We start from the raw sequence: 25,254 nt of genomic DNA on the forward strand, positions 1-25,254 counted from the left end.
TTCTTTTTTCTTTTTTCACATAAAAGAGTTCATTAATCTATAATAATTCAAACTGCGAACATTAATTCAAAAAAAAAAAAAAAAAATAGAACGTCCCACATATAAATATATACATGCATATTTAATTAGTGAAATTTTTTTCCTCTTCCTTAAATAGAAAACTGATAATGTGTTTTAATTTTTATTTATCCCTTTTAAATAGCAATTTATTTTAGTTAATCATGAAATTAATTGTATCAGTTTCTAAACGTATATACCATATCCCACATATAAACCTATACATGCATATCTAATTAGTGAAAAACTCTTCCTCTTCTTTAAATAGAAATTAAAAATTTAAACTTTTATTTATCTGTTTTAAATAGCAATTTATTTTAGTTAATCATTATTTTATTATTTTAAGAATTTCTTTTGTTAAAATACATATTCACGACATCTATATCTATCTATCTGTTTTAAATACATACTCATGACATATATATGTGTGTGTGTCTATATATATATATATATATATATATATATATATATATAATGTTAAGAAATTTCTTTAACATATATATATATATATTTACTTTCATAAAATGTCTCATTGAATATAGCTCATTTACATTAACGTGCCGAATAAGAGTATAATTAAAGGTTAATTTTAGTTTATATCATCTATTCTATATATATATATATATTTACATACTATTCTAATGAAAAAAGTTTATACTCAGTATTATAAGTAAATTAAAAAGGCTGGGGGTTGAATAGGGAACGGTTACAACTTTTAAATTGCCCAAGAGTTACATATAATATACTCTGCTACATTATATATATAAATATAAACTATTCTCATGTTTTGGGTGAATCTAATCACTAGACGCATCTATATTACATGCCCTTAAACACCCTGGGAGAAAAAACAAAAAAAATCCTATGAAACTGGCCTCGGGAAGTGACATCTATCACTACTTGAGATTATGTTTGGCAGAAACTGCAATTGTGTATAATAATGGATTAAGTATCACATGAAACTTGTCTTTGCTTGTGTTCAATCCAATTGATGGGCTGGTCTCTGCAGTTGGAACGCCCAACTAGGAAATAGAAATGTTTTATTTAACCATTTCTTATTCCCACTTGTGAGCTCCACTTTCCTTATGCTCACCTATTTCTACTTATATATTGGAAGCTTCACCTTCATTACCACACCACACATTACCAAAATTATACTAGGATATTCACTCCAAATTTTGAGTGTGCACACTAGAGATTGAAAGATGGAAGGAGAAACAACAAAAGAAGCAACAAGTAGAGAGGAGGAAGAAGAATCACAAGCCCAAGTGGAGATGTGGAAATATGTATTTGGCTTTGTTGATATGGCAGTGGTGAAGTGTGCCATTGAGCTTGGGATAGCTGATGTCTTGGAAAACCATGGCGGCCCCATGATAGTCTCTGAGCTATCTTCCACCCTCGGATGCTCTCCCTATGCCCTACACCGCATCATGAGGTTCTTGGTGCACCGCGGCATATTCAAAGAAGATTCCAAGACCCAAGCTGGTACCATTGCTTATGTTCAAACACCGCTTTCTCGCCTTCTCATGAGACATGGCAAAAATAGCATGGCTGCTTTTGTGTTGCTAGAGAGCAGCCCAGTGATGCTCGCACCGTGGCATGGTCTCAGTGCTCGTGTCCTATCCAATGGATCCTCTGCATTTGAGGCTGCTCATGGTGAGGATGTATGGCGCTATGCAGCTGCAAACCCTGCCCACAGCAAGCTCATTGATGATGCAATGGCTTGTGATGCTAGAGTGGCTGTGCCAGCAATAATTGATGGTTGTCCTGAATTATTAGATGGGTTGGACTCTTTGGTTGATGTAGGAGGGGGTGATGGAACCGCTCTGCGCATGTTGGTGAAGGCCTTTCCTTGGATTCATGGCATTAACTTTGATCTTCCTCATGTTGTGTCTGCTGCACCTAACTGTGTTGGTGTCAAACACATTGGAGGTGACATGTTTGAAAGTGTGCCAAAGGCCGATGCTGCTTTCCTCATGGTTAGTATTCTAAAAACTTAAAATTTGAATTCCCTTATCTTGAGGCCAATTTTACTATGACGTTACCTAGAGGGAGAGATTGTTGGCACTTATATATATACGTAGACATTTCCTAATTGTAAATCATGACATTTACTTTTGATTTTCTTGGAAAATCCCGAGTCATGTCCATTTTCTTTTGTTTATTAAACTCTGCATCTTTTGAATGGTAGTGGGTTCTGCATGATTGGGGAGATGAAGAATGCATTAATATCTTGAGAAAGTGTAGAGAAGCTATTCCAAATGACAAAGGGAAGGTGATTATCGTAGAAGCCGTGATTGAAGAAGATGAAGGAGATAAGCTCAAGTATGTGAGATTGATGCTGGACATGGTGATGATGGCTCATACAAACAAGGGGAAAGAAAGGACTCTCAAGGAATGGGCATATGTACTAGGCCAAGCAGGGTTCAATCGACACAATGTGACGCGCATTCAAGCTGTTCAGTCCATTATTGAGGCTTATCCTTGATTTATATAGTTTTTAATTGCTTCTATGTTTGGTCAGCAAATTGATGCATGAATAGTGCAGCTTTACAATTACAGCACTGTCTCTGTTTGGTTTTACTTATTTGACATTTCTTTTAGTAAGATAATAAAGGGTGAGAAATGAAGTTGCAAAATGAGGTTTCAATTTGCCTTTAAACCCATATTATTTTGTGATTATGATTGGATAACAAGTACTGGAAGTTGCAAAATTAGGTTTGATTTGTCCTTAAACCTACTAGTATTTTAGTTAGTATGATTTAATCTTTCACTTTGCAGTTCAAGGAGACTATAAAAGTTCGCTAATCACATGTAGCCCCTTCATCTGATTTTGTGCGTAATGTCTGAAATAAGTCGGGCATGCATTGAATGGAATGCTTGGAAATTGAAGGAGATCAATTCATCATAGTTACAGATGGTGTAAGACACCTTTGAAAATATGAATTTTTTTTCTTTCAAAGATCCAACTCCATATTAATCACAAACTTTCAACTTTATTAAGCTTCGCACAGTTATATTATATACAAGCTATATAAAGATATACCCTTAAAGAAGATCGATCATCATAAGCTTTTTTTAAGATGTACTATTTGTTTCCAGCAGTTAGAGGAAAGAAGAAACAATAACAAGGAATATATGTTTTCAACATGAATTATTCCAACCACAGTGGATCTATGTTTTTTGTTTCATTGCAAGATAACATTAACATTGAAACTATTTAAGTTTAATCAAAATTTGCTTATGGTTAATGGCCTTGAAAGATATTAATCTCAAATCAGATTCTCATTATATATCCCTTTGATTTTAGTTCCTTTTATTTTCTTCCTAAAACTAGGAATGACAATATGAAAAGGCCGACTGAGGGAAGGGGACTGAAGTAAATACAAATTGGCTGTCTAATTGTCCCACATCGACTAAATGAGAAACATCATGTCACAAGACAGCATTATAAAACAAGGACAACCTCTGTGTGGATTTTATCTTTGCGCTTGGGGCAATGACGCAGCTAGTGAGGTACTAACCGAGGCGCGTCAATTGCTGGTTGAAAACTATTTCCAAACCCCCTCTTTGGCCTGGGTTTGGCTCAGGCCACTGAGAATTTCTGGAAGGGCTCCCTCTAACCCAGGGTAAAGCCCTACAGCAAAGTTACTAATTTTTATTAATTAAATTAGGTATATTTATAAATTTATTTCTACTGTAAAAAAGAAAGTGAATGATTATGTTATAGTTACCTATTTTACCTAATGGCAGGAAAAAGAAAACTTTATATATGGAGGCCGCGAGATGGAATACTGGAACACAGTTTCGAGACCATTTTGCAGTGGGTTCTAATCATGGCCAATATATATATTCAATTGGACACAATTTGTAGACCATTTTGCAATAATAGGTCAGATGTTGAATGTTTTAGTCACAGTTGAAGATTATGGCCATGGCCATAATCTTTGAAGCTGAGTTAGATAAGGATTATATGGATGTGGAGTCGAAGACTATATATTGGTGTCGTTCCAAGAAGCCATATATAATACTGCTCTCTCTCTCTCTCTCTCTCTCTCTCTATATATATATATATATATATATATTTGTTCAATCCCTTCAATCTATATAATAAAAGCCTAGTCTTGTCCATCTCATCTTTTTGATTTAGGGACTAGTTTGAGAAGAACCCAACTCGGTGAAGATGGGAACATTTGGGCTTTTGTAATGTTATACAAGCAAAAAAAAAAAGGTTTTTCCCACATCGAGCAAGTGGAGAGAGTTGCCTCTGACAAAACTAGTATATAACAACGAGTCCTCTGGAAACAACTATACACGCAGCCACGTGGTGAGCACAAAGCGAACTATTCTTTCGCCTTTTACTAAAGAATACAGTGCGCGCGCCGCGAAAAGTGGCATACGCCCATTTTTGGAGGGGTCCATACCATTTAGGGATGGTCTCCATAACTAGAAGTTCAAAATTTTGTTCTGTGAGAGGAATTTTAGGGCGGGATTTGGTAATTATTTATAAAGTAAAAGAGATCACGAAAAGGGGCTGGACGACCAAATTATTGTTTTGGGAGAACATTGATGGGAAATGGCCTATATTAGTCCATATTTATGCTATTTTTTTTAATTATTCCTGGATAAATAACATAAATTTCAAGATGTTTAATTTATGTTTAATAGTTAATACTAGTTATTTAGTATTTTGAATAATTTTGTCAATTTTAAATATATTATGCTCTGTATGTCATCCCTCGAGGAGCATGGACTTGTGATCATGAATTTGTAAATGAATGATCTAGAATGGCATGTTGTAATTTGTGAAGCATGTACTCCTTTGTGAACACGCTCATCATCTTTATTGTTCTATATGTGTAAAATCCAAGGAGATGTGTAAAATCCAAGGAATACCCAAAAAAAAAAAAAAAAAAAAAAAAAAAAATTGTTTAAAAGATAAAAATTCAGTTTTTGCCAAAAATAAATACCTCATCTCAATGTTGCACCTATTACATGAAGAGGTCCCACCTGAAAATAACTTTGGAATAAAACTACAGAAATGATACAGAAACCTACAAAAAAAAAAAAAAATGAGATTTGTCCACGGATGATGGTTTCTTTTTGCATTTTGCATTTTATGGCTTTGATTTGAAGGGGAAAAAAAAAAATCTTATTCTTAATGCTAATATGGGCTCATACTCGCAGATTTAACTGTGAAAAAAAAAAAAACAAAAAAAAAAAACCATCTCTTTATTTTTCTATAATAGTCTCACATCTTGTTCTCGATTTTCTTTTTGACTTATTTTCACTTCTAATTTCTCAATTTGCTTATCTCTTAATTTTCTAATATAAAAACCATGTACAATTTTGCCTCAAATCTCAAATTGGATGGTATTGGTCCCGCTTGTGAATCTTAGAGACTAACATGATTTTCTTGTTCTCATTATTTATCTTGATAAGTATGGCAGACCAACAAGATTGCAACAATAATATCATAAAAGAAGATAACAAGAAGTCATATTATTTTGTTTTGTTTTTGTATTTACTTATTTTTTTGAAAGGTTTGTTTTTGTATTTTTTTGTGGGTAAGTAACACGCCATATAATTGATCACCTTTGCTGGAACGCGTTCAGAAATTGTGAGTCTATCACGTGGGATAATTGTTTGGACGTAAAAATAAACAAAATATTTTTATTTAATTTTATTTATTATTTTTTTATTTTTTAGTGTTTGACAGCAGTCCGTAAAATATTTTTTAAATCAACTTTTATGCATAATTAACTTTCTATTTCTTCAGTATTCCTCACCAATAGAGAATAATATTTACAATTAACTCTCTCTCTCTCTTCAGTGTTCCTTCTCGTTACTTTTCCCTCCGCTCTCTCTATACCAAAACATACTCTCAACTCAAATTTGTTCTTCGATCAACTCAAATTTGCAATAAGAGTTAGCTTTCAAATCCTGAAATCTTATTCCATCATCATGGGCATAGGCACGTCCACTAGAATGTATCCATTCTAGAATTGTCAATGGAACCGATCCTGATCCAAAATTAATTCGATTATCTGAATATGAATTGAAAAAAAAATTTAATAATCCGAAATGATCTGAATTCGATAATTTAACAAATCATATATGAATTATAGGCAATCCGATCCGATTAAAATTATATATATATATATATATATATATATATATATATTATTACATAACAATATACTATATATGAATGTTATAAATATTAGTTATGTATTATTAAATTTATATATATTAATTATTTATCAATATAGTCATTTGATTGTATGGTTATACCATGCACCATTCTATATATTAATAATTCCCTACTCTATATAACTTTATAATTATACACGTAAGTGAATTTGATTTTGATCTCAATCTGAGCTAAATAGGAGTAGATTAAAACATTCATCTGATAACCCATTAATTTAATCCCATAATCCTATCCGTGACCGAACTAATCCAACCATTTTAGTATATTCAATCATTGCTCGAAACATTATTGAGTACTTTTAAGGCATTCAATACTGTAGGAAACATGAGTCACAATTATCATAACAATCGAGGGCCGAGACCTGAAAAGAGAAAAGGGCATTATAAATTTAATGAACATGGAAGAACGTAATCAACGTCTTTTGAATATGGTTTAACATGCTTAAATATACATATCCATTTTATAATGATATGATTTTAAAGTGACTGTAAGTTCCAACTCTAACCTGCAAAAAGGAAAGAGTAGTATAAATATATATTAAGGTCTAATTTTTTAATTACTCCGCATTATTTTTTTGTCTCCTTGATCAATGAAAGATCAGCCAATGCCTGAAACAATTCAACCAGCTCTTCTAACTCTCCGGACTTGTTTACACTTCTAATTTCTCACTTTGCTCATCTCTCCAACTTAAATTTCTTTTAATTTTCTACTATAAAAATCACTTACAATTTTGAAAATTTCAGACCAACGCACTTATTATTTCTCTGGATTAGGCTCACAGACCAACAAAGATTGCAACAAGAAGATTATGAAAGAAGACAAGAACATGCCATACTGTAATTATGTATATGCTAGAAAAAAAAATTAAAAAATTGATCAACTTTGCCTCCTATAACGAAGATCTCATCCAATCATTTTATGTTATCAAGTGGGACTTTGCGAGGTGTTGGGATAGAGGTAAAAAAAGGTATCAACTAAAATCCAAATTTGCAGTAGAAGTTGCTTTCAAATCCTGAAATTGTATGGGACAGGGCAAAGTGGGTGACATGAAGTTTTTTTTTTTTGGTGATGTGTATCTCAAATAATTTCTTCAATTGACCATAGTCAATAACCAAAGTGAATCTTCTATAGCTAGGATTCACTTCAATTGTTGATTAGTGTGCACACTAGACATAGAGAGATGGAAGGAGAAACAACAAGAGAAGCAACAAATAGAGGGGAAGAAGAAGAATCACAAGCCCAAGTGGACATATGGAAATGTATTTGGTTTTGTTGATATGGCTGTGGTGAAGTGTGCCATTGAGCTTGGGATAGCCGATGTCTTGGAAAACCATGGCGGCCCCATGACAGATAAAACTTGTGATTATGATTGGAAAACATGTACTGGAATTTGCAGAATTAGGTTTGATTTGTCCTTAAGCCTACTATTTTAGTTGTTATAATTGAATCTTCTTCAATTTGCAGTACAATGTGACTAAAAAGTTCACTAACCACATGTAGCCAGCCCCTTTGTTAAACCTTCGGTCTTCTGAATTTGTGCTTAATTTCTGAAAATAAGTCATGAGTTGGACCTGATTGAATTTATTAGTTGGAAATTGAAGGCCATCAATTGATCATAATTAGAGATAATATGTGTCAGAAATATTTTCGTTTGAGAATATGAATTTTTTAAATAGATGTAATTCCATATGTATTACAAACCTCCAACTTTATTAAGTTTTGTTCAGTTATATTATATACAAACTATATTAAGGGATATCCTTCAAGAAGATGGACCATCATATGGTTTTTTAAGATGTATTTGTTTGATGCAGTTAATGGAGAACAGAAGGAACAATAACAGAAAATTCCATTCAACATGAATTGTCTTAATTAACTTGAACACGGTGGGATTTAGCGTTTTCCATTTCCTTTATAAGATAAAATTAACATTGTATCCACTTAAATTTAATCGAAATTTGCTTCTGGTTAATGCTCTGGGAAGAGTAATCTGAAGTTAGAATCTCATTATATTTCTGTTTGCTATGAAGACTAGTACTCCGTATATGGATAGGCCAACTGAGGAGAAGATGTGGAGTGGAACCAAGATCCAACCATGCAGTCTGTCTAATTGTCCCACATCGACTAAATGAGAAGCATCATGTCAGAAGAAAGCATTATAAAAGCAGGGAAACCCATCTGCTCAAACCATCTTTGCGCTTGGGGCAATGACGCAGCTAGTGAGGTACTAACCGAGGCGCGTCAATTGCTGGTTGAAAACTATTTCCAAACCCCCTCTCAGGCCTGGGTTTGGCTCAGGCCTTTGAGAATTTCTGGAAGGGCTCCCTCTAACCCAGGGTAAAGCCCTACGATTCTAAGTTCAATTTTCAGTACAATTCTAACCCATTGTGTAATTCCTGCTCCAAAACACTTAAATTATGTAAATAGGCTTGGGCAATGTTTGGGCTGTGTAGCTAAGAAGAAAGTGGGGACTACTAGCATCGTGCATTTATTTTAGTGGAGAGTTCCGTGGATTTTGTTTTCGGAAGCACTACATAACATATATTAGAATGCACACACAGAGTTAACATAGTACTGCTTAACTGTGGTTGTCAATGATGTATACTCATGAATGCTAAATACTTTTCAGCTGATATTCTAAGCTCTAAACAATTATTCATTATATTGTTTGAATAAATACTTGCATTCATACGGTTAATTTATTCTTATGATATGCCTCCCCCTCCCGTTCATAATGATGTCATGCTTGCCTTTGGTACTCCTATTTGTGTTCCATAATCCATTTGCCATTGCAGAGTGGCAAAGCTTGTCTAGGCGATATAATCTATCACTACATAACTGCTGATCAGTTCTCTCCAGAAAGTATCCTTGATTGCCTAGATCTATCATCAGAGCATCAAACTCTGGAAGTAGCAAACAGAATTGAGGCAGCTGTGCATGTGTGGAAACAGAAAGACAGGAAGAGATGTACAAATCACCTGAAGGCTAAACATTCATCATGGAGTGGCAAGGTCAAAGGCCTTGTTGCTCATGGCCAAAAGAATCATTTTCTGGGTGAAAGAGCTGAGACCCTCTTAAATTGGCTGAGATTTCGATTCCCAGGTCTTCCGCAAACTGCATTGGATATGAACAAAATTCAATACAATAAGGTATCTTTCCTAGCTCGTCCTCAGATTTTAGCTACCAGAAGTATTACACTGTTGGGATATATTCGGTACACACTAGCCTTTTTTTAGGTATTATTTTTTTTCTTCTTTTGGTTATCTTTCCTAATATTTCACTTGGTGGATATTGGGTCTGAAAATTATAACTGACTTAGGACACTAGTGGTTAAATTATGTGAAAATTCAATGCACCTTCTTACCATCACAATCTTTCCATTGAACAACCAAGAATATCAGACATCTCTGATTTAGATGGGCTGCAAATAGTTGAAAAGCTATGCAAATTACATTGTTTCAACCATTATTTTCTTGGTTTATAATAGTTGGAACATTTTTGGTGGCTTTATGGGATGAATTACAAAATGAATGTAATCTTCTTTATTAGGAAAAAGGAGATGTAGTTTCTCTAATTAGATGATCAGTTCGTGAAGGTTTAGTATTTGTGATGATTTAAGGTGTCATCCAACAAGAACAGATCACTTCATCTTTCATTTTTTATTTGGTAATTTTTGTCTGCATCCTATTTTGCAACTCTCACCATACCTTTTTTTTTTTTGGGTTACAGGATGTGGGGCAGTCTATTCTTGAAAGCTATTCAAGAGTAATGGAGAGCCTGGCCTTTAACATAAGGGCCAGGATTGAAGATGTCCTTTATGTAGATGATGCCACCAAGCAATGTGCTGCAGCAGAATTGAAGTCCTTCTTCCGTAGGGGAAGTTTGGATGGTCTTCCTATCCAAAAACGAATTTCACCTAGCCCCTTCTCGATTCAACACACCCCTTATAGCTCTCCATTTGCAACACCGACTTTCTGCGCATCCCCTCCCATGGGCAGAACCCCAGAGAGGGTCCCCTCTCCTTTAAACTTTTGCAGACTTGAAAAAAAATTGGAAAAATCAATACCAGCCGACTTCGAGAAGCTGTGGTCCTATGCTGGGAGCCTCAGTGCCAGAAAGACTATTGGTGGGGATGCTCCTGAGCGCGATTGAGCAAAGTGAGTCATATCAAGGAAGTTGCTTACATAGGCTTTAGATCCCTCTGGATTTTGTTGTGGTGGTAAAAATAGGATGGTGTTATTGATCTTGTATATTTGTTTAGCAAATAGGATATCATGGTTGAAAGTTATTAGTTGCTAGATGGAGAAAGAGAATTATGTTATTGATGTATTGAAAAATCTTTCCCCTTTATCTCGAAGTGGGCATTTTTGTTGAACCCTGGGAAACATGGTCTAAAGAATTTTAAACTCTACTGTATAAAAAACAATGAAAAGCTATCAGGAGGCACACGAGCCTTGGCACGGTCAAATGCTTGGTTGCCAACTTAATTTTGGGTTCATCTACTATATAATATGCGGTGCATATCCATTAGTTGTAGGCCAAAACTCTTGCTGCAATGGACAATCTCCCTTTTTTATCACATAGGTACGGTGGTTAGAACTTTTTGATCATGTTGCCTTAAATACTCTTATTAATGAAATGGTGATTGTTAAACCTTCTAGAGGCTGTGCTACATTGTTGTGCCAATCTAATGGAGTCATGCCTAGGATCAAAGCAGTAATCAGTCTACCGTTGTCGGGCGCGCTATCAATTTCATTCCCTTTCTTTTTATCTTTTTTATTATTGTTTATATATATCTATTATACACTATTCAAAGTGTAAGGAATTTCTTAACACTTTTGATTTTTTTTTTTTTTTTTTTTCTCCACATAAAAAGAGTTCATTAATTGATATAAAAATAATAATAAATAAAATCTATATCTATACTATTCTAAAAGTGTAAGGAATTTCTTAATACTTTCGCTTTCGATTTTGATTTTGATTTTTTTTTTTTCACATAAAAAGAGTAAATTAATAGATATATAAAAAAAAAAAAAAAAAAAATATATATCTATATCTATATTAGGGGTGGCAAAAGTTGACACGACTCTCCAACATGACTTGAACGCGGCACGAGTTAAATGGATTTGAGTTAACCTTAAACGGGTTCGTGTCATAAACGGGTCGACACGATTAACCCGTTCGTTTAGTTAATAATGTCGTATTTGGGTTGAGGGATTCAATCCGTGTAACCTGTTTATACACGTTTAACTATATATGTCGTAAATAAATTTCTATTTAAGTTATAAAATTACTATATAAATTTGTGTCCTATAATTTAATCTTTTGTAAACTAGAAACTATTTAGTAATTTGATTGATTAAAACTTATATTTTTTTTTAGTATTTATTATTTTATTGAGTATTATTAATAATTTAAATAATATTATATATACGTATATATATTTTTGTAAATAGGTCATTAAACGGGTTACACGTGTAATCCGTTTAATAAATAAGTTGGGTTAGTGTTGAGAGTTCATGATACGACTATTAAATGGATTGTGTTTGGGTTGAGCTGTTTAGTATAATACCCTTAAGTTGACACGACACGATTACGACCCCCGAACACAAATTAACACCCCTAATCTATATCTATATCTATATCTATATCTATCTAGACTATTCTAAAAGTGTGAGGAATTGCTTAACACTTTCGATTTTTTTTTTTTTTTCCCACATAAAAAGAGTTCATTAATTGATATATATAAAAAAAGAAAATAAAATATATATAACAAAAAGAAAGCAACTAATTTGGCAAACATTAGTATTTATAATTACTGAAACAGTGTAAGGAATTTCTTAATTTTTTTATTTTTTATTTTTTATTTTTACATAAAAAGAGTTCATTAATCTATAATAATTCATACCACACATGAACATTAATTCCAATAATAATAATAAAAAAAGGCACGTCCCACACATAAATATATACACGCGTATGTAATTAGTGAAAAACTTTTCTTCTTCCTTAAATAGAAAACTGATAATGTGTTTAACCATTTATTTATCTCTTTTAAATAACAATTTATTTTAGTTAATCATTATTTTAAGAAATTTTTTTGTTAAAAATGCATATTCACGACATACATATCTAATGCTATTCAAAATTAAAGTGTAAGGAATTTCTTAACCCTTTTAATTTTTTTTTTTTCACATAAAAAGATTTCATTAATCTATAATAATTCGTACCGCACATGAACATTAATTCAAAAAAAAAAAAAAAAAATAGCACGTCCCACATATAAATATATACATTTATATTTAATTAGTGAAAAACTTTTATTCTTACTTAAATAGAAAACTGATAATGTGTTTAAACTTTTATTTATCTGTTTTAAATAGCAATTTATTTTAGTTAATCATTATTTTATTATTTTAGGAATTTTTTTTTGTTAAAATAAAAATTCAAGACATATATATCCATATATAGCAAGATTATAACATAGAATGATAAAAATTAAAAAAATATGATATAAAAAAAACGAAAAGAAAATATATATAACAAAAAGAAAGCAAGTAAATTTGGTAAACAATAGTGTTTATAATTTTTTTGAAATTTCTTAACACTTTTGATTTTTTTTTCTTTTTTCTTTTTTCACATAAAAGAGTTCATTAATCTATAATAATTCAAACTGCGAACATTAATTCAAAAAAAAAAAAAAAAATAGAACGTCCCACATATAAATATATACATGCATATTTAATTAGTGAAATTTTTTTCCTCTTCCTTAAATAGAAAACTGATAATGTGTTTTAATTTTTATTTATCCCTTTTAAATAGCAATTTATTTTAGTTAATCATGAAATTAATTGTATCAGTTTCTAAACGTATATACCATATCCCACATATAAACCTATACATGCATATCTAATTAGTGAAAAACTCTTCCTCTTCTTTAAATAGAAATTAAAAATTTAAACTTTTATTTATCTGTTTTAAATAGCAATTTATTTTAGTTAATCATTATTTTATTATTTTAAGAATTTCTTTTGTTAAAATACATATTCACGACATCTATATCTATCTATCTGTTTTAAATACATACTCATGACATATATATGTGTGTGTGTCTATATATATATATATATATATATATATATATATATATATATATAATGTTAAGAAATTTCTTTAACATATATATATATATATTTACTTTCATAAAATGTCTCATTGAATATAGCTCATTTACATTAACGTGCCGAATAAGAGTATAATTAAAGGTTAATTTTAGTTTATATCATCTATTCTATATATATATATATATTTACATACTATTCTAATGAAAAAAGTTTATACTCAGTATTATAAGTAAATTAAAAAGGCTGGGGGTTGAATAGGGAACGGTTACAACTTTTAAATTGCCCAAGAGTTACATATAATATACTCTGCTACATTATATATATAAATATAAACTATTCTCATGTTTTGGGTGAATCTAATCACTAGACGCATCTATATTACATGCCCTTAAACACCCTGGGAGAAAAAACAAAAAAAATCCTATGAAACTGGCCTCGGGAAGTGACATCTATCACTACTTGAGATTATGTTTGGCAGAAACTGCAATTGTGTATAATAATGGATTAAGTATCACATGAAACTTGTCTTTGCTTGTGTTCAATCCAATTGATGGGCTGGTCTCTGCAGTTGGAACGCCCAACTAGGAAATAGAAATGTTTTATTTAACCATTTCTTATTCCCACTTGTGAGCTCCACTTTCCTTATGCTCACCTATTTCTACTTATATATTGGAAGCTTCACCTTCATTACCACACCACACATTACCAAAATTATACTAGGATATTCACTCCAAATTTTGAGTGTGCACACTAGAGATTGAAAGATGGAAGGAGAAACAACAAAAGAAGCAACAAGTAGAGAGGAGGAAGAAGAATCACAAGCCCAAGTGGAGATGTGGAAATATGTATTTGGCTTTGTTGATATGGCAGTGGTGAAGTGTGCCATTGAGCTTGGGATAGCTGATGTCTTGGAAAACCATGGCGGCCCCATGATAGTCTCTGAGCTATCTTCCACCCTCGGATGCTCTCCCTATGCCCTACACCGCATCATGAGGTTCTTGGTGCACCGCGGCATATTCAAAGAAGATTCCAAGACCCAAGCTGGTACCATTGCTTATGTTCAAACACCGCTTTCTCGCCTTCTCATGAGACATGGCAAAAATAGCATGGCTGCTTTTGTGTTGCTAGAGAGCAGCCCAGTGATGCTCGCACCGTGGCATGGTCTCAGTGCTCGTGTCCTATCCAATGGATCCTCTGCATTTGAGGCTGCTCATGGTGAGGATGTATGGCGCTATGCAGCTGCAAACCCTGCCCACAGCAAGCTCATTGATGATGCAATGGCTTGTGATGCTAGAGTGGCTGTGCCAGCAATAATTGATGGTTGTCCTGAATTATTAGATGGGTTGGACTCTTTGGTTGATGTAGGAGGGGGTGATGGAACCGCTCTGCGCATGTTGGTGAAGGCCTTTCCTTGGATTCATGGCATTAACTTTGATCTTCCTCATGTTGTGTCTGCTGCACCTAACTGTGTTGGTGTCAAACACATTGGAGGTGACATGTTTGAAAGTGTGCCAAAGGCCGATGCTGCTTTCCTCATGGTTAGTATTCTAAAAACTTAAAATTTGAATTCCCTTATCTTGAGGCCAATTTTACTATGACGTTACCTAGAGGGAGAGATTGTTGGCACTTATATATATACGTAGACATTTCCTAATTGTAAATCATGACATTTACTTTTGATTTTCTTGGAAAATCCCGAGTCATGTCCATTTTCTTTTGTTTATTAAACTCTGCATCTTTTGAATGGTAGTGGGTTCTGCATGATTGGGGAGATGAAGAATGCATTAATATCTTGAGAAAGTGTAGAGAAGCTATTCCAAATGACAAAGGGAAGGTGATTATCGTAGAAGCCGTGATTGAAGAAGATGAAGGAGATAAGCTCAAGTATGTGAGATTGATGCTGGACATGGTGATGATGGCTCATACAAACAAGGGGAAAGAAAGGACTCTCAAGGAATGGGCATATGTACTAGGCCAAGCAGGGTTCAATCGACACAATGTGACGCGCATTCAAGCTGTTCAGTCCATTATTGAGGCTTATCCTTGATTTATATAGTTTTTAATTGCTTCTATGTTTGGTCAGCAAATTGATGCATGAATAGTGCAGCTTTACAATTACAGCACTGTCTCTGTTTGGTTTTACTTATTTGACATTTCTTTTAGTAAGATAATAAAGGGTGAGAAATGAAGTTGCAAAATGAGGTTTCAATTTGCCTTTAAACCCATATTATTTTGTGATTATGATTGGATAACAAGTACTGGAAGTTGCAAAATTAGGTTTGATTTGTCCTTAAACCTACTAGTATTTTAGTTAGTATGATTTAATCTTTCACTTTGCAGTTCAAGGAGACTATAAAAGTTCGCTAATCACATGTAGCCCCTTCATCTGATTTTGTGCGTAATGTCTGAAATAAGTCGGGCATGCATTGAATGGAATGCTTGGAAATTGAAGGAGATCAATTCATCATAGTTACAGATGGTGTAAGACACCTTTGAAAATATGAATTTTTTTTCTTTCAAAGATCCAACTCCATATTAATCACAAACTTTCAACTTTATTAAGCTTCGCACAGTTATATTATATACAAGCTATATAAAGATATACCCTTAAAGAAGATCGATCATCATAAGCTTTTTTTAAGATGTACTATTTGTTTCCAGCAGTTAGAGGAAAGAAGAAACAATAACAAGGAATATATGTTTTCAACATGAATTATTCCAACCACAGTGGATCTATGTTTTTTGTTTCATTGCAAGATAACATTAACATTGAAACTATTTAAGTTTAATCAAAATTTGCTTATGGTTAATGGCCTTGAAAGATATTAATCTCAAATCAGATTCTCATTATATATCCCTTTGATTTTAGTTCCTTTTATTTTCTTCCTAAAACTAGGAATGACAATATGAAAAGGCCGACTGAGGGAAGGGGACTGAAGTAAATACAAATTGGCTGTCTAATTGTCCCACATCGACTAAATGAGAAACATCATGTCACAAGACAGCATTATAAAACAAGGACAGCCTCTGTGTGGATTTTATCTTTGCGCTTGGGGCAATGACGCAGCTAGTGAGGTACTAACCGAGGCGCGTCAATTGCTGGTTGAAAACTATTTCCAAACCCCCTCTTTGGCCTGGGTTTGGCTCAGGCCACTGAGAATTTCTGGAAGGGCTCCCTCTAACCCAGGGTAAAGCCCTACAGCAAAGTTACTAATTTTTATTAATTAAATTAGGTATATTTATAAATTTATTTCTACTGTAAAAAAGAAAGTGAATGATTATGTTATAGTTACCTATTTTACCTAATGGCAGGAAAAAGAAAACTTTATATATGGAGGCCGCGAGATGGAATACTGGAACACAGTTTCGAGACCATTTTGCAGTGGGTTCTAATCATGGCCAATATATATATTCAATTGGACACAATTTGTAGACCATTTTGCAATAATAGGTCAGATGTTGAATGTTTTAGTCACAGTTGAAGATTATGGCCATGGCCATAATCTTTGAAGCTGAGTTAGATAAGGATTATATGGATGTGGAGTCGAAGACTATATATTGGTGTCGTTCCAAGAAGCCATATATAATACTGCTCTCTCTCTCTCTCTCTCTCTATATATATATATATATATATATATATTTGTTCAATCCCTTCAATCTATATAATAAAAGCCCAGTCTTGTCCATCTCATCTTTTTGATTTAGGGACTAGTTTGAGAAGAACCCAACTCGGTGAAGATGGGAACATTTGGGCTTTTGTAATGTTATACAAGCAAAAAAAAAAAGGTTTTTCCCACATCGAGCAAGTGGAGAGAGTTGCCTCTGACAAAACTAGTATATAACAACGAGTCCTCTGGAAACAACTATACACGCAGCCACGTGGTGAGCACAAAGCGAACTATTCTTTCGCCTTTTACTAAAGAATACCGTGCGCGCGCCGCGAAAAGTGGCATACGCCCATTTTTGGAGGGGTCCATACCATTTAGGGATGGTCTCCATAACTAGAAGTTCAAAATTTTGTTCTGTGAGAGGAATTTTAGGGCGGGATTTGGTAATTATTTATAAAGTAAAAGAGATCATGAAAAGGGGCTGGACGACCAAATTATTGTTTTGGGAGAACATTGATGGGAAATGGCCTATATTAGTCCATATTTATGCTATTTTTTTTAATTATTCCTGGATAAATAACATAAATTTCAAGATGTTTAATTTATGTTTAATAGTTAATACTAGTTATTTAGTATTTTGAATAATTTTGTCAATTTTAAATATATTATGCTCTGTATGTCATCCCTCGAGGAGCATGGACTTGTGATCATGAATTTGTAAATGAATGATCTAGAATGGCATGTTGTAATTTGTGAAGCATGTACTCCTTTGTGAACACGCTCATCATCTTTGTTGTTCTATATGTGTAAAATCCAAGGAGATGTGTAAAATCCAAGGAATATCCAAAAAAAAAAGAAAAAAAAAAAAAAAAATTGTTTAAAAGATAAAAATTCAGTTTTTGCCAAAAATAAATACCTCATCTCAATGTTGCACCTATTACATGAAGAGGTCCCACCTGAAAATAACTTTGGAATAAAACTACAGAAATGATACAGAAACCTACAAAAAAAAAAAAAAAATGAGATTTGTCCACGGATGATGGTTTCTTTTTGCATTTTGCATTTTATGGCTTTGATTTGAAGGGGAAAAAAAAAAATCTTATTCTTAATGCTAATATGGGCTCATACTCGCAGATTTAACTGTGAAAAAAAAAAAAACAAAAAAAAAAAACCATCTCTTTATTTTTCTATAATAGTCTCACATCTTGTTCTCGATTTTCTTTTTGACTTATTTTCACTTCTAATTTCTCAATTTGTTATCTCTTAATTTTCTAATATAAAAACCATGTACAATTTTGCCTCAAATCTCAAATTGGATGGTATTGGTCCCGCTTGTGAATCTTAGAGACTAACATGATTTTCTTGTTCTCATTATTTATCTTGATAAGTATGGCAGACCAACAAGATTGCAACAATAATATCATAAAAGAAGATAACAAGAAGTCATATTATTTTGTTTTGTTTTTGTATTTACTTATTTTTTTGAAAGGTTTGTTTTTGTATTTTTTTGTGGGTAAGTAACACGCCATATAATTGATCACCTTTGCTGGAACGCGTTCAGAAATTGTGAGTCTATCACGTGGGATAATTGTTTGGACGTAAAAATAAACAAAATATTTTTATTTAATTTTATTTATTATTTTTTTATTTTTTAGTGTTTGACAGCAGTCCGTAAAATATTTTTTAAATCAACTTTTATGCATAATTAACTTTCTATTTCTTCAGTATTCCTCACCAATAGAGAATAATATTTACAATTAACTCTCTCTCTCTCTTCAGTGTTCCTTCTCGTTACTTTTCCCTCCGCTCTCTCTATACCAAAACATACTCTCAACTCAAATTTGTTCTTCGATCAACTCAAATTTGCAATAAGAGTTAGCTTTCAAATCCTGAAATCTTATTCCATCATCATGGGCATAGGCACGTCCACTAGAATGTATCCATTCTAGAATTGTCAATGGAACCGATCCTGATCCAAAATTAATTCGATTATCTGAATATGAATTGAAAAAAAAATTTAATAATCCGAAATGATCTGAATTCGATAATTTAACAAATCATATATGAATTATAGGCAATCCGATCCGATTAAAATTATATATATATATATATATATATTATTACATAACAATATACTATATATGAATGTTATAAATATTAGTTATGTATTATTAAATTTATATATATTAATTATTTATCAATATAGTCATTTGATTGTATGGTTATACCATGCACCATTCTATATATTAATAATTCCCTACTCTATATAACTTTATAATTATACACGTAAGTGAATTTGATTTTGATCTCAATCTGAGCTAAATAGGAGTAGATTAAAACATTCATCTGATAACCCATTAATTTAATCCCATAATCCTATCCGTGACCGAACTAATCCAACCATTTTAGTATATTCAATCATTGCTCGAAACATTATTGAGTACTTTTAAGGCATTCAATACTGTAGGAAACATGAGTCACAATTATCATAACAATCGAGGGCCGAGACCTGAAAAGAGAAAAGGGCATTATAAATTTAATGAACATGGAAGAACGTAATCAACGTCTTTTGAATATGGTTTAACATGCTTAAATATACATATCCATTTTATAATGATATGATTTTAAAGTGACTGTAAGTTCCAACTCTAACCTGCAAAAAGGAAAGAGTAGTATAAATATATATTAAGGTCTAATTTTTTAATTACTCCGCATTATTTTTTTGTCTCCTTGATCAATGAAAGATCAGCCAATGCCTGAAACAATTCAACCAGCTCTTCTAACTCTCCGGACTTGTTTACACTTCTAATTTCTCACTTTGCTCATCTCTCCAACTTAAATTTCTTTTAATTTTCTACTATAAAAATCACTTACAATTTTGAAAATTTCAGACCAACGCACTTATTATTTCTCTGGATTAGGCTCACAGACCAACAAAGATTGCAACAAGAAGATTATGAAAGAAGACAAGAACATGCCATACTGTAATTATGTATATGCTAGAAAAAAAAATTAAAAAATTGATCAACTTTGCCTCCTATAACGAAGATCTCATCCAATCATTTTATGTTATCAAGTGGGACTTTGCGAGGTGTTGGGATAGAGGTAAAAAAAGGTATCAACTAAAATCCAAATTTGCAGTAGAAGTTGCTTTCAAATCCTGAAATTGTATGGGACAGGGCAAAGTGGGTGACATGAAGTTTTTTTTTTTTGGTGATGTGTATCTCAAATAATTTCTTCAATTGACCATAGTCAATAACCAAAGTGAATCTTCTATAGCTAGGATTCACTTCAATTGTTGATTAGTGTGCACACTAGACATAGAGAGATGGAAGGAGAAACAACAAGAGAAGCAACAAATAGAGGGGAAGAAGAAGAATCACAAGCCCAAGTGGACATATGGAAATGTATTTGGTTTTGTTGATATGGCTGTGGTGAAGTGTGCCATTGAGCTTGGGATAGCCGATGTCTTGGAAAACCATGGCGGCCCCATGACAGATAAAACTTGTGATTATGATTGGAAAACATGTACTGGAATTTGCAGAATTAGGTTTGATTTGTCCTTAAGCCTACTATTTTAGTTGTTATAATTGAATCTTCTTCAATTTGCAGTACAATGTGACTAAAAAGTTCACTAACCACATGTAGCCAGCCCCTTTGTTAAACCTTCGGTCTTCTGAATTTGTGCTTAATTTCTGAAAATAAGTCATGAGTTGGACCTGATTGAATTTATTAGTTGGAAATTGAAGGCCATCAATTGATCATAATTAGAGATAATATGTGTCAGAAATATTTTCGTTTGAGAATATGAATTTTTTAAATAGATGTAATTCCATATGTATTACAAACCTCCAACTTTATTAAGTTTTGTTCAGTTATATTATATACAAACTATATTAAGGGATATCCTTCAAGAAGATGGACCATCATATGGTTTTTTAAGATGTATTTGTTTGATGCAGTTAATGGAGAACAGAAGGAACAATAACAGAAAATTCCATTCAACATGAATTGTCTTAATTAACTTGAACACGGTGGGATTTAGCGTTTTCCATTTCCTTTATAAGATAAAATTAACATTGTATCCACTTAAATTTAATCGAAATTTGCTTCTGGTTAATGCTCTGGGAAGAGTAATCTGAAGTTAGAATCTCATTATATTTCTGTTTGCTATGAAGACTAGTACTCCGTATATGGATAGGCCAACTGAGGAGAAGATGTGGAGTGGAACCAAGATCCAACCATGCAGTCTGTCTAATTGTCCCACATCGACTAAATGAGAAGCATCATGTCAGAAGAAAGCATTATAAAAGCAGGGAAACCCATCTGCTCAAACCATCTTTGCGCTTGGGGCAATGACGCAGCTAGTGAGGTACTAACCGAGGCGCGTCAATTGCTGGTTGAAAACTATTTCCAAACCCCCTCTCAGGCCTGGGTTTGGCTCAGGCCTTTGAGAATTTCTGGAAGGGCTCCCTCTAACCCAGGGTAAAGCCCTACGATTCTAAGTTCAATTTTCAGTACAATTCTAACCCATTGTGTAATTCCTGCTCCAAAACACTTAAATTATGTAAATAGGCTTGGGCAATGTTTGGGCTGTGTAGCTAAGAAGAAAGTGGGGACTACTAGCATCGTGCATTTATTTTAGTGGAGAGTTCCGTGGATTTTGTTTTCGGAAGCACTACATAACATATATTAGAATGCACACACAGAGTTAACATAGTACTGCTTAACTGTGGTTGTCAATGATGTATACTCATGAATGCTAAATACTTTTCAGCTGATATTCTAAGCTCTAAACAATTATTCATTATATTGTTTGAATAAATACTTGCATTCATACGGTTAATTTATTCTTATGATATGCCTCCCCCTCCCGTTCATAATGATGTCATGCTTGCCTTTGGTACTCCTATTTGTGTTCCATAATCCATTTGCCATTGCAGAGTGGCAAAGCTTGTCTAGGCGATATAATCTATCACTACATAACTGCTGATCAGTTCTCTCCAGAAAGTATCCTTGATTGCCTAGATCTATCATCAGAGCATCAAACTCTGGAAGTAGCAAACAGAATTGAGGCAGCTGTGCATGTGTGGAAACAGAAAGACAGGAAGAGATGTACAAATCACCTGAAGGCTAAACATTCATCATGGAGTGGCAAGGTCAAAGGCCTTGTTGCTCATGGCCAAAAGAATCATTTTCTGGGTGAAAGAGCTGAGACCCTCTTAAATTGGCTGAGATTTCGATTCCCAGGTCTTCCGCAAACTGCATTGGATATGAACAAAATTCAATACAATAAGGTATCTTTCCTAGCTCGTCCTCAGATTTTAGCTACCAGAAGTATTACACTGTTGGGATATATTCGGTACACACTAGCCTTTTTTTAGGTATTATTTTTTTTCTTCTTTTGGTTATCTTTCCTAATATTTCACTTGGTGGATATTGGGTCTGAAAATTATAACTGACTTAGGACACTAGTGGTTAAATTATGTGAAAATTCAATGCACCTTCTTACCATCACAATCTTTCCATTGAACAACCAAGAATATCAGACATCTCTGATTTAGATGGGCTGCAAATAGTTGAAAAGCTATGCAAATTACATTGTTTCAACCATTATTTTCTTGGTTTATAATAGTTGGAACATTTTTGGTGGCTTTATGGGATGAATTACAAAATGAATGTAATCTTCTTTATTAGGAAAAAGGAGATGTAGTTTCTCTAATTAGATGATCAGTTCGTGAAGGTTTAGTATTTGTGATGATTTAAGGTGTCATCCAACAAGAACAGATCACTTCATCTTTCATTTTTTATTTGGTAATTTTTGTCTGCATCCTATTTTGCAACTCTCACCATACCTTTTTTTTTTTTTGGGTTACAGGATGTGGGGCAGTCTATTCTTGAAAGCTATTCAAGAGTAATGGAGAGCCTGGCCTTTAACATAAGGGCCAGGATTGAAGATGTCCTTTATGTAGATGATGCCACCAAGCAATGTGCTGCAGCAGAATTGAAGTCCTTCTTCCGTAGGGGAAGTTTGGATGGTCTTCCTATCCAAAAACGAATTTCACCTAGCCCCTTCTCGATTCAACACACCCCTTATAGCTCTCCATTTGCAACACCGACTTTCTGCGCATCCCCTCCCATGGGCAGAACCCCAGAGAGGGTCCCCTCTCCTTTAAACTTTTGCAGACTTGAAAAAAAATTGGAAAAATCAATACCAGCCGACTTCGAGAAGCTGTGGTCCTATGCTGGGAGCCTCAGTGCCAGAAAGACTATTGGTGGGGATGCTCCTGAGCGCGATTGAGCAAAGTGAGTCATATCAAGGAAGTTGCTTACATAGGCTTTAGATCCCTCTGGATTTTGTTGTGGTGGTAAAAATAGGATGGTGTTATTGATCTTGTATATTTGTTTAGCAAATAGGATATCATGGTTGAAAGTTATTAGTTGCTAGATGGAGAAAGAGAATTATGTTATTGATGTATTGAAAAATCTTTCCCCTTTATCTCGAAGTGGGCATTTTTGTTGAACCCTGGGAAACATGGTCTAAAGAATTTTAAACTCTACTGTATAAAAAACAATGAAAAGCTATCAGGAGGCACACGAGCCTTGGCACGGTCAAATGCTTGGTTGCCAACTTAATTTTGGGTTCATCTACTATATAATATGCGGTGCATATCCATTAGTTGTAGGCCAAAACTCTTGCTGCAATGGACAATCTCCCTTTTTTATCACATAGGTACGGTGGTTAGAACTTTTTGATCATGTTGCCTTAAATACTCTTATTAATGAAATGGTGATTGTTAAACCTTCTAGAGGCTGTGCTACATTGTTGTGCCAATCTAATGGAGTCATGCCTAGGATCAAAGCAGTAATCAGTCTACCGTTGTCGGGCGCGCTATCAATTTCATTCCCTTTCTTTTTATCTTTTTTATTATTGTTTATATATATCTATTATACACTATTCAAAGTGTAAGGAATTTCTTAACACTTTTGATTTTTTTTTTTTTTTTTTTTCTCCACATAAAAAGAGTTCATTAATTGATATAAAAATAATAATAAATAAAATCTATATCTATACTATTCTAAAAGTGTAAGGAATTTCTTAATACTTTCGCTTTCGATTTTGATTTTGATTTTTTTTTTCACATAAAAAGAGTAAATTAATAGATATATAAAAAAAAAAAAAAATATATATATATATCTATATCTATATTAGGGGTGGCAAAAGTTGACACGACTCTCCAACATGACTTGAACGCGGCACGAGTTAAATGGATTTGAGTTAACCTTAAACGGGTTCGTGTCATAAACGGGTCGACACGATTAACCCGTTCGTTTAGTTAATAATGTCGTATTTGGGTTGAGGGATTCAATCCGTGTAACCTGTTTATACACGTTTAACTATATATGTCGTAAATAAATTTCTATTTAAGTTATAAAATTACTATATAAATTTGTGTCCTATAATTTAATCTTTTGTAAACTAGAAACTATTTAGTAATTTGATTGATTAAAACTTATATTTTTTTTTAGTATTTATTATTTTATTGAGTATTATTAATAATTTAAATAATATTATATATACGTATATATATTTTTGTAAATAGGTCATTAAACGGGTTACACGTGTAATCCGTTTAATAAATAAGTTGGGTTAGTGTTGAGAGTTCATGATACGACTATTAAATGGATTGTGTTTGGGTTGAGCTGTTTAGTATAATACCCTTAAATTGACACGACACGATTACGACCCCCGAACACAAATTAACACCCCTAATCTATATCTATATCTATATCTATATCTATCTAGACTATTCTAAAAGTGTGAGGAATTGCTTAACACTTTCGATTTTTTTTTTTTTTTCCCACATAAAAAGAGTTCATTAATTGATATATATAAAAAAAGAAAATAAAATATATATAACAAAAAGAAAGCAACTAATTTGGCAAACATTAGTATTTATAATTACTGAAACAGTGTAAGGAATTTCTTAATTTTTTTATTTTTTATTTTTTATTTTTACATAAAAAGAGTTCATTAATCTATAATAATTCATACCACACATGACCATTAATTCCAATAATAATAATAAAAAAAGGCACGTCCCACACATAAATATATACACGCGTATGTAATTAGTGAAAAACTTTTCTTCTTCCTTAAATAGAAAACTGATAATGTGTTTAACCATTTATTTATCTCTTTTAAATAACAATTTATTTTAGTTAATCATTATTTTAAGAAATTTTTTTG

At 33.0% G+C, this 25,254-nt stretch overlaps 4 protein-coding genes and 6 non-coding genes across 10 annotated transcripts; all 10 read left to right on the forward strand.

Moving 5' to 3' along the window:
• Nucleotides 1-1,227: 1,227 nt before the first annotated feature.
• Nucleotides 1,228-2,668, forward strand: LOC132285624 (acetylserotonin O-methyltransferase-like). Its single transcript, XM_059787815.1, has 2 exons — nt 1,228-2,036; nt 2,249-2,668. The coding sequence occupies exons 1-2, from the start codon at nt 1,263-1,265 to the stop codon at nt 2,543-2,545; spliced, it is 1,071 nt and encodes a 356-aa protein (XP_059643798.1). The 5' UTR covers nt 1,228-1,262; the 3' UTR covers nt 2,546-2,668.
• Nucleotides 2,669-3,538: 870 nt separating this feature from the next.
• Nucleotides 3,539-3,694, forward strand: LOC132297671 (U4 spliceosomal RNA). The gene has a single exon (XR_009479343.1). It is a non-coding gene; the product is annotated as a U4 spliceosomal RNA (small nuclear RNA).
• Nucleotides 3,695-4,375: 681 nt separating this feature from the next.
• LOC132297713 (U5 spliceosomal RNA) lies at nt 4,376-4,492 on the forward strand. Its single transcript, XR_009479379.1, has one exon. It is a non-coding gene; the product is annotated as a U5 spliceosomal RNA (small nuclear RNA).
• A 3,907-nt stretch (nt 4,493-8,399) lies between these two features.
• On the forward strand, nt 8,400-10,739 carry LOC132295688 (rop guanine nucleotide exchange factor 1-like). Its single transcript, XM_059793985.1, has 3 exons — nt 8,400-8,495; nt 9,067-9,420; nt 10,001-10,739. Exons 1-3 carry the CDS (start codon nt 8,400-8,402, stop codon nt 10,421-10,423), a joined length of 873 nt encoding a protein of 290 aa, XP_059649968.1. The 3' UTR covers nt 10,424-10,739.
• On the forward strand, nt 8,461-8,616 carry LOC132297677 (U4 spliceosomal RNA). Its single transcript, XR_009479348.1, has one exon. It is a non-coding gene; the product is annotated as a U4 spliceosomal RNA (small nuclear RNA).
• Nucleotides 10,740-14,124: 3,385 nt separating the features above from the next.
• Nucleotides 14,125-15,565, forward strand: LOC132285631 (acetylserotonin O-methyltransferase-like). The gene is made up of 2 exons (XM_059787827.1): nt 14,125-14,933; nt 15,146-15,565. The coding sequence occupies exons 1-2, from the start codon at nt 14,160-14,162 to the stop codon at nt 15,440-15,442; spliced, it is 1,071 nt and encodes a 356-aa protein (XP_059643810.1). The 5' UTR covers nt 14,125-14,159; the 3' UTR covers nt 15,443-15,565.
• Nucleotides 15,566-16,435: 870 nt separating this feature from the next.
• Nucleotides 16,436-16,591, forward strand: LOC132297674 (U4 spliceosomal RNA). The gene has a single exon (XR_009479345.1). It is a non-coding gene; the product is annotated as a U4 spliceosomal RNA (small nuclear RNA).
• A 677-nt stretch (nt 16,592-17,268) lies between these two features.
• On the forward strand, nt 17,269-17,385 carry LOC132297711 (U5 spliceosomal RNA). Its single transcript, XR_009479377.1, has one exon. It is a non-coding gene; the product is annotated as a U5 spliceosomal RNA (small nuclear RNA).
• A 3,894-nt stretch (nt 17,386-21,279) lies between these two features.
• Nucleotides 21,280-23,620, forward strand: LOC132295689 (rop guanine nucleotide exchange factor 1-like). The gene is made up of 3 exons (XM_059793986.1): nt 21,280-21,375; nt 21,947-22,300; nt 22,882-23,620. The coding sequence occupies exons 1-3, from the start codon at nt 21,280-21,282 to the stop codon at nt 23,302-23,304; spliced, it is 873 nt and encodes a 290-aa protein (XP_059649969.1). The 3' UTR covers nt 23,305-23,620.
• LOC132297678 (U4 spliceosomal RNA) lies at nt 21,341-21,496 on the forward strand. Its single transcript, XR_009479349.1, has one exon. It is a non-coding gene; the product is annotated as a U4 spliceosomal RNA (small nuclear RNA).
• Nucleotides 23,621-25,254: the final 1,634 nt, after the last annotated feature.

Source organism: Cornus florida, unplaced genomic scaffold (assembly GCF_030987335.1).
Source record: "Cornus florida cultivar Cherokee Brave unplaced genomic scaffold, ASM3098733v1 CherokeeBrave_3.0.0_Hap2_Chr02, whole genome shotgun sequence".
In the NCBI taxonomy this organism is placed as follows: Eukaryota; Viridiplantae; Streptophyta; class Magnoliopsida; order Cornales; family Cornaceae; genus Cornus; species Cornus florida.

Excerpts from the sequence above, each read along its gene's own strand:
- LOC132285624 (XM_059787815.1), top strand. The coding sequence starts at position 1,263 with ATGGAAGGAGAAACAACAAAAGAAGCAACAAGTAGAGAGGAGGAAGAA. Across the intron at positions 2,037-2,248 it reads CCGATGCTGCTTTCCTCATG|TGGGTTCTGCATGATTGGGG; the intron begins GTTAGTATTCTA and ends TTTGAATGGTAG.
- LOC132295688 (XM_059793985.1), top strand. The coding sequence starts at position 8,400 with ATGAGAAGCATCATGTCAGAAGAAAGCATTATAAAAGCAGGGAAACCC. Across the intron at positions 8,496-9,066 it reads GCAATGACGCAGCTAGTGAG|AGTGGCAAAGCTTGTCTAGG; the intron begins GTACTAACCGAG and ends TTGCCATTGCAG. Across the intron at positions 9,421-10,000 it reads ACAAAATTCAATACAATAAG|GATGTGGGGCAGTCTATTCT; the intron begins GTATCTTTCCTA and ends TTTGGGTTACAG.
- LOC132285631 (XM_059787827.1), top strand. The coding sequence starts at position 14,160 with ATGGAAGGAGAAACAACAAAAGAAGCAACAAGTAGAGAGGAGGAAGAA. Across the intron at positions 14,934-15,145 it reads CCGATGCTGCTTTCCTCATG|TGGGTTCTGCATGATTGGGG; the intron begins GTTAGTATTCTA and ends TTTGAATGGTAG.
- LOC132295689 (XM_059793986.1), top strand. The coding sequence starts at position 21,280 with ATGAGAAGCATCATGTCAGAAGAAAGCATTATAAAAGCAGGGAAACCC. Across the intron at positions 21,376-21,946 it reads GCAATGACGCAGCTAGTGAG|AGTGGCAAAGCTTGTCTAGG; the intron begins GTACTAACCGAG and ends TTGCCATTGCAG. Across the intron at positions 22,301-22,881 it reads ACAAAATTCAATACAATAAG|GATGTGGGGCAGTCTATTCT; the intron begins GTATCTTTCCTA and ends TTTGGGTTACAG.